At 43.9% G+C, this 8,171-nt stretch overlaps 1 protein-coding gene across 1 annotated transcript in view; it reads right to left on the reverse strand.

The window, feature by feature from the left end:
* ca11.L (carbonic anhydrase XI L homeolog) overlaps positions 1–3,237 on the reverse strand; it is a 162,875-nt gene extending 159,638 nt beyond the window's left edge. Inside the window, exon 1 of the mRNA XM_041569510.1 lies at positions 2,784–3,237. Within this exon, the coding sequence (XP_041425444.1) occupies positions 2,784–2,847 (64 nt within the window). The 5' untranslated portion in view covers positions 2,848–3,237. The remainder of the gene's footprint in view (positions 1–2,783) is intronic.
* Between the last annotated feature and the right edge of the window lie 4,934 nt (positions 3,238–8,171).

The raw sequence follows: 8,171 nt of genomic DNA on the forward strand, positions 1-8,171 counted from the left end.
ACCCAAACATCTGCAAAGTCAGATGTGACATCACCATTGACCGGAAGTGACAATATCACATTACTCCAAATGTGGATCAACCAGGACAGGAGAAAAACTACGTTTTCATTGAGGGAGGTGGGGGATTGTGAGCCTACAATTGACCTGGGTACATGAGGATTACCCATACGTCAGGGAATTGGGACTTTCCACCGCTAACCTGACCACGTTGCAGGTATCTGCTGGTATCTGCTGGTTCCTGACCCGATGTAGGAAAACCACCGCCCTACTACCCCTACTTCTACTTCTGACCCTGATTGGTTTCTTTTGTCTCAGCACTAGTGATGGGTGAATCTGTCCTGTTTCACAGAAAAATTTGCGAAAAACCTGAAAAAATTCGCAAAGTGCCGAACAATTCACGAAATGCATTACAATTTTTACACATGCGACTTTTTTTTCCAAACGCATTAAAGTCAATGGGCGTCAAAATTATTTTGACGCTCAACGATGTTTACAGAAGCAACTTTTTTGTTGCAGCAAATTTTTGCAGAAGTTTCATGAAACAATTTGCAGGTAGCGAAATGTGTAAATTCGCTGCGAATCCATGCCTGCCGAATAAATTCGCCCATCACTACTCAGCACCTAAATGACTAAGAATTCCACAGTTTATGTTATAAGTACAAGTTACCTAATGATTAGCTAATTATTATGGCATGCACCAGGCTCCTTACTCAAATTGTACTTTCAATTTCCTCAGCCGGCACCCGAGGGTGCCCATGCTCGATATCAGGCTGGGCTGTTTTTCACTAAGCAGACATCTTTCTCTGGTTAAACAGTGCATGAGGAACATGAGGAAAAGAATGTGCTCGGTGTTGGAGGGAGAAAGAGGCTCTTGCTTGAGTAGGTTAAGGGATTTCTCTGGCACCCAAAGCCTATAAAGAACAGTAGCTATAATGGAATGACAGGAGGGTGTGAATAGCACAGCTTCTGCACTTTTTATTTATTTATACTTCTCGTTTTCTGCACAAACAGGAGACATCTGCAATGTGTCCAGACACCTGAAAAGCCTGCCCAGGCTGACACATTGCTCTATTACTTCAAACACGTGGATTATTTCACCTTGTGCTCCTAGAATGCTTTGGGCAGCTGGATATACAGATAATCCCTATATAAAACACTACCAGAACAAACATAGAGAAATTCTAATAAAGGCATTATTCTTATACATCACTACTCATTAGAGGTGGCACTGCACTTTTATTTATTTATAAAGTCAAAGCGTGTGTATTTATGTCTGTCCTGGCTCTGTAATGTTGATAAAAGCAATCATTGGGCTCTATGAGTAGCAGAACTACAAATCTCAGCACTCCTAGAACGGCTTCATTGACAAAGAGATGTTCAATATGATGCACAGTGGGGGGCAAGCAGTGTCTAAGCTATGGGAATGATGGGAAGGCATCATAATGTATATGACCCCTGATTCAAAGAGCTTACAATCAAACAGGCTGGTAAGTTGGACAGTCAGTGCCTGCAGAATATCTAACCTGGGATGTCTCAGCTTCATGCAGTGTCAGTCATGCTAATGATAAATGTAGTTGAACAAAAGCTGGGAGGCTGCAGACTGGGCACAAAGTCCCTTTTTGTTTCTTGGCCAGACCTGTTTGCAGGACAGTCAGTAGAGGTGAAGCCAGTGCAGCTGGTGTGGGAGACACTTAGTTGTTGAGCATGTAGCCAGTTGTTGTTAAACTACACCTTGCAGCGGCCGACAACAGCTGGAGTGATACAGGGCAGACGGCAGCTGTAGTTCAACACAAGCGAGAGGCTACAGTTCACACAATGCTGGTATGAAGCGTCTCTTGGCGTTAATTCCTTATTATGCCAATGGCTATTGCTCTGAGCCCTTGCTGCCTGCCCATCCAGAAATAAATGTATAAATATACTGCCCAAGGGAACGTCTTTCCTCCCCTCCAGCCTGAGGCTATAGCTCCGCGGGGCCCTAGGACTAGTGGGACCCCCACAGCTCCGCGTGTTTGTGCCTGAGGCTCCGCTGCTCTTAATCATAAAAGTTACACTCCGTCCCCTGCGGTCCTGCCTGTCCCAAACCCCTTCATCCTAATCCCATTACAGTCCCATTAAACAGAGTCCCATTATGCAGACTCCTGAAAAACAGAGTAGTCCCATTATACAGACTCCTGTAATACAGAGTAGTCCCATTATATAGACTCTTGTAATACAGAGTCGTCCCATTATACAGACTCCTGAAATACAGAGTAGTTCCATTATACAGAGTCCCATTATACAGACTAATGTAATACAGAGTAGTCCCATTATAAAGACTCTTGTAATACAGAGTAGTCCCATTATACAGACTCTTGTAATATAGAGTAGTCCCATTATACAGACTCCTGTAATACAGAGTAGTCCCATCATACAGAGTCCCATTATACAGAGTAGTCCCATTATACAGAATAGTTCCATTATACAGAGTCCCATTATACAGACTCTTGTAATACAGAGAATCCCATTATACAGAGTCCCATTATACAGAGTAGTTCCATTATACAAAGTCCTATTATACAGACTAATGTAATAGAGTAGTCCCATTATACAGACTAATGTAATACAGAGTAGTCCCATTATACAGACTAATGTAATACAAAGTAGTCCCATTATACAGAGTCCCGTTATACAGAGAGTCCCATTGGTGAGAGAGTAACGCCGTGTCCCATCCCAAAGTGGCCGGACCCGCTCGTTTAAAGTGATTAGAGAAGAAGTGGTGAAGTGAGAGCAGAGGGGCCACTTACCTGCCGTGTAGATGACAGAGCTCGCCTGCAGGATTAGCAGAGTAGTCCAGAGGAATCCCGGCATTGTGCTGCTGCTGCTGCTGGTTATCCCCTCATCTCCCGAGTGCGCCGCTCACAGACAGCCGGTTCCTCATCCGCACACTCTCGGGCTGGGAGGGAGGAGAAGAGAGAGAGAAAGAAAGAACCTCTAGTTCCCCAGTCAGAGACTTTCCCCCTCCGCTTCTTATTCACTCGCTCAGTGCGATTTGTAGTGGGACTGACACAACTACACAATGTTCCTGATGGAACCTGAGCTTCTTCTGTCTCCAGCCTGTCCCTATAAATCCCGTGACACCCTTATGTCTTAGTGCATCTGCCTCCCAGTTTCATTTCTTTGCTCCTCCTGCCTCACCCCCTCTTTATTCCATGCTCTTTATTTCCCTGCTCTTTATTTCCCTTCTCTTTATTCCCTTCTCTTCATTTCCCTTCTCTTTATTTCCCTGCTATTTATTTCCCTTCTCTTTAATTCCCTTCTCTTTATTTCCCTTCTCTTTATTTCCCTTCTCTTTATTTCCCTTCTCTTTATGTCCTTTCTCTTTATTTCCTTTCTCTTTATTTTATGCTCTTTATTTCCCTTCTCTTTATTCCCTGCTCTTTATTTCCTGCTCTCTTACTATCACTGCACCTTGCACCCTCCCTTTCTTCAATAAGCTCCTTTCTCTCTCTTTCTGCCTTCTCCTCTTCTCTTTCTCTTCTCTTACTCCTCTTTCCCCTTTACTATAAATTACTTTTTCTGCTGCTGCAGCCACTAAAGGGGAAGTGAACCCAAGGAGAGCAAAATTAACTTTTGAAATTTTTATTCTTGGCAGCTTTCCAATATAGACGAGTTACATATATATTTCATATATTTAAATATATTATCTGTGGTGTCATTGCCATTGAAATCTTTACATGTGCATTTCTGTGCTGCTGATTCTGACAAGACAAAATAGCAAAAGTCAATTTAGTGATAGTGATGGGAGAATAAATTTGCCAGATACAAATTAGCAGGGAATTTCCGTGTTTCACTGCAAGCGAATTAATTTGTGAAACTGCAGCGACAATTCCATGGCGAAAAATCCGCCACATCAAAAATAATTGACGTGCAAATTATTCTGACACCCATTGACTTTAATACATTTGGAACAAATAGTCACACATATAAAAATTGTCGCTCGCATCAAAATTGACGTGCATCAAAATAATTTTGATGCCCATTGACTTCAATGCGTTTTGCAAAATTCTCACCACTTTTCCAATCACTACTAATTAATATGAAGAAACATGCAAGATTGACTTCTGCTACATTGTGTCAGAGGCAGAACCAGTAGGGATGTAGCGAACGGCGGAAAAAATGTTCGCGAAAAGACATTTCTGGCCAGAAAAATGATTTTAAAGTTGTTTAAAGGGTGCAACGACCTGGACAGTGGCATGCCAGAGGGGGATCAAGGGCAAAAATGTATCTGAAAAATACATTGTTGACACAGCGCTGCGTTTTGTGCTGTAAAGGGCAGAAATCACACTACGTCACTCAGGTGATGTTTCTGGACACGGAATGTGAAAAAGCTCACACAGCGAGGTGGCACTTGGTTAAAGACTGGGCAAACAATGCCTGCAAGGGCAACGTATACAGTAGTGGGTATATATTATTGCTGCTGTAAAAACATCACTCAGGTGATGTTTACGGACAAAGAATTATTATTGTTATTTAGACAGAATGTGAAAAAGCTCACACAGCTAGGTGGCACTTGCATACCTCCCAACTGTCCCTCTTTTGACCACTCAACCCCCTGTCCCTCTTTTGTACTGGAAAGTCCCTCTTTTCTCTGAACCGAACAGCCAGAAAAAAAACAGTTTCTAACTTAATTAGCTTTTGGCAGAGAGCTCAGAACAGCTAACAGGTGCAAATAAGATACTTTGTAACAATTTTGACTCTGGTTGTTGCTGGTAGTGGTGAACTACTAGGAGGAGCAGCACACCAGTCCCACTCCCCAACACAGCTAGACTAATAGCACTGGGCTCTTACAGTAGCAAAGTAAAAAAAAACAAAAAAGAAAATAAAAGCAGTCCTTACAAGGACTATTGAGTTACAGGCAGCAGTCAGCAGATGAGAGATCAGCAGCAGTGCCCACAGCAGCTACATACAGAGCACTGCAGTAGAAGGTAGATTACTAGCCAGCAAAGCTACCTAACCTAAAATGTCCCTCAAATCCCTGCAGAGTTCTGTCCCTACAATACAGAGCAGTATCAAGTAGATTACTAGCCAGCAAAGTTACTATCAACTGTCCCTCAAATCACTAAACAGCTCTCTCCCTACACTAGCTCTTCCAAGCACACACAGGCAGAATGAAAAAACGCTGCAGGGCTTCAGTTTATATATGGAAGGGGAGTGGTCCAGGGGGTGTGGGGGTGGTCCAGGAGGGAGAGCTTCCTGATTGGCTGCCATGTATCTGCTGCTCTGGGGTGAGAGGGCAAAAATAAGCGCCAGCTAAGGCGAACCCAAATTGGCGAACGTCGCGCGACATTCGCGAACATTCGGCGGACGCGAACGGTCGATGTTCGCGCGAATTAGTTCGCGGGCGAACAGTCCGCGACATCCCTAAGAACCAGTAGTGCAGTAGAAAATATGCTGCTTATACAGAAGTTTTCCTTTGGTTAAACTGTGAGTTTCCCTATACAGGGAAGGTTGGGTCACTTTCACTTGTGGCTCAGTTCTGATGTGTGACTGAAATAGTCAACATTTCATACTAGAAGTATCTTACACATTGGGTGGAGGCAGCAGTGTCTGTGTAAGCCCCCCACACACATGTACAAACAAGCGCGAGCCAACAACAGAGGTGGCAGAGCCGTGGTGAAAGTAATCTCAGTAGCGATGGATGAATCTGTCCCGTTTTGCTTTGCTAAAAAAATTGGCGAAACTCATAAAAAATATATTCAAAACGATAAAAGATTTGCAAAACCGATTGAAGTCAATGGCCGTCAAAATAATTTTGAAGTGCGACAATTTTGACACGAGCAACAATTTTTATATGTGCGACTCTTTAGTCCAAATGCATTAAAGTCAAAGGGTGTCTGAATAATTTTGAAGCGCGACCATTTTTATCTGCGCAACAATTTTAATGCAGAGAATTTTCCATGGAAAATTTTCGCCACAGTTTCACAAAAACATTTGCGGCCAGCGGAATGCGGAAATTCGCCGCAAATGCATGCCTAGCGAATAAATTCACCCATCATTAAATCTTAGTGCTGGTGGTGGGCAGACGGGACCAGGACTAGGGGTACATGCTTTGCACCCCTCCACCTCTGTACCCTAAGCATGTGCCTTCTTTGCCTACCCCTAGTTCCTGCCCTGGGTGCAGGTCCAACTGCAGTATCGGATTGGGGGAATCCCAATCCTGTCTTATCAGGGGTCCACATGCACTCACTCGGGGCTCCACAACCTGCCTCCACCCTGCCTCGACCAGCTCGTACCTACGATTTTCTGGGCACAGATATGGCCCAACAGGGTCCACAATGGCTGGGGCCCACGGGTTTATTTCTGTAGTCCTGCCGGCCCAGTGCAACCCTTTCCCACTGCGATCATTTCCACAGGTTTCATATCCAGACAGCACTAAATAAGTCACTTTGTCACATAGTTAAAAAGCCTTTATTCATGATTTTTGGCACAGACCATTACCGTAACATTTCAAGTCTACGCTGACCCTGTGTCAGGTCAATGTAGATCTGAAAAGTCGCTGTAATGGTCTGTGCCAAAACTGATGAATGAAAGAGTTTTAACTGGGAAGAAGTGACTTCTGGAGTGCTGTCTGGGATTGGAAATGAATTTGTTTTGTCCACGAGTTCAGTGAAACAATTTAGAAGTCCCAAAACAATTACATTCTGAACATTCTGAACAATATCTTATACTTGAAGCCAAACCTCAGTAGCTGCACAGAACATAGGTCACAACTGCACTGTTTATACCAAACAAATAGCTTCATACTGAATGTAAATTGCACTGAATTTCATTGCTCTGGGTGCAGGACTGCCTTTAGTGGGGAGGGTTCAGGGGACACAGTTGTAAGCTTTGCACATGAAATATGGAACGTAGAAGGATCACCGGCACACAGGAATTTAGTTAGCAGGGCAAGCCCTTGCAATTTTGCAAATAAAATTGCAAGGGCTTGCCCTGCTAACTAAATTCCTGTGTGCCGGTGATCCTTCTACGTACCTTGGTTGGGCGGTTGCCGATTCCCCTACCACCGAGCACCAGGACACGCTGCTTGGGTTTTGTGAGGTGTGCGGTTTCTCCAAATTGGCTTGGACATGAAATATGGAACCAGAACCAGAATAAATTCACATCTTTAGGGTGATTAGGGTGCTTTAAATGCTGGGCTTTTAAATAGCCATAAAAAGCATGAACACCCCTGAAACAGACTAATATTTCCAACCCCTGACAAGCATTGCTACTGTGCCAGCAGTTGTAGAGCAATTACAGTCATAGTCTATGGGGGGTTGTTTTGGGCACTTTGATGCCATGTTTTTGGTCAACCTAAAACCAGAGGTTTTCAGATGATGACAATGTTAGTTATGTTAGTTCATGTCATGTTGTTTGTCTACTTAAAAACTTGGAGCTTGAGGGTAAGGACACATGGAACATTGCCCCCTTTTTGGTTAACAGAATGTCCAAAAATATCCAGTTGCAGTACACACCAATTACTGTATTGCGAACAGTCCTTTGAGTAATCATGTGAAAGGCTTTGCACCCAATATGGAACTCAGGGAAACATCTTGCCATCATTAAAAAACAGGGGTATCCAGCCTACCCACCCTCCAGCTGCCAACAATGTTTCTGATAAAGTGTCAGCAACTGGGAGTTGTATGCAACAACAGATGAAGGGCTTCAGGTTGGCCATTTATGGTGCCATGTTTGCTTGCACTTTGCACCCTGCCCTGCAGATTTATCAAAATGTAACAATAGAGTTTACCATTAAAAAGCTCACCCACTTTCTGTTCCTTCGTATGTATTTATGAAATGGTGAACTCTGCCTGTCAACTAACTGATAAATACAGTTTTAAAACTGCCATAGGAATGATTAGAAAGTGGGTGAATTTAATGTGATAAACTTTAATTTCACATTTTGACAAATCTGCCTCTTGGTGGCCATAGACAGGGTTATCCGGGGAAGGTGGGACACTGGGAAACCCCCATTGGGCCCTGCCATCCGAGGTCTGCTCCCCACCTGGAATATGGGCGCTGCCCCCATCCCCCGAAAGATGAAGAAAAGATACTGAGCACATGTGCATGGACACGGGGGGTGTTGGTGCTGGGTTTACTGTGTGGAGGAGCTCGGGACTGGGGCGAGAATGGAGGGAGTGGGCTGGGGTTGA

Source organism: Xenopus laevis, chromosome 7L (genome assembly GCF_017654675.1).
Source record: "Xenopus laevis strain J_2021 chromosome 7L, Xenopus_laevis_v10.1, whole genome shotgun sequence".
In the NCBI taxonomy this organism is placed as follows: Eukaryota; Metazoa; Chordata; class Amphibia; order Anura; family Pipidae; genus Xenopus; species Xenopus laevis.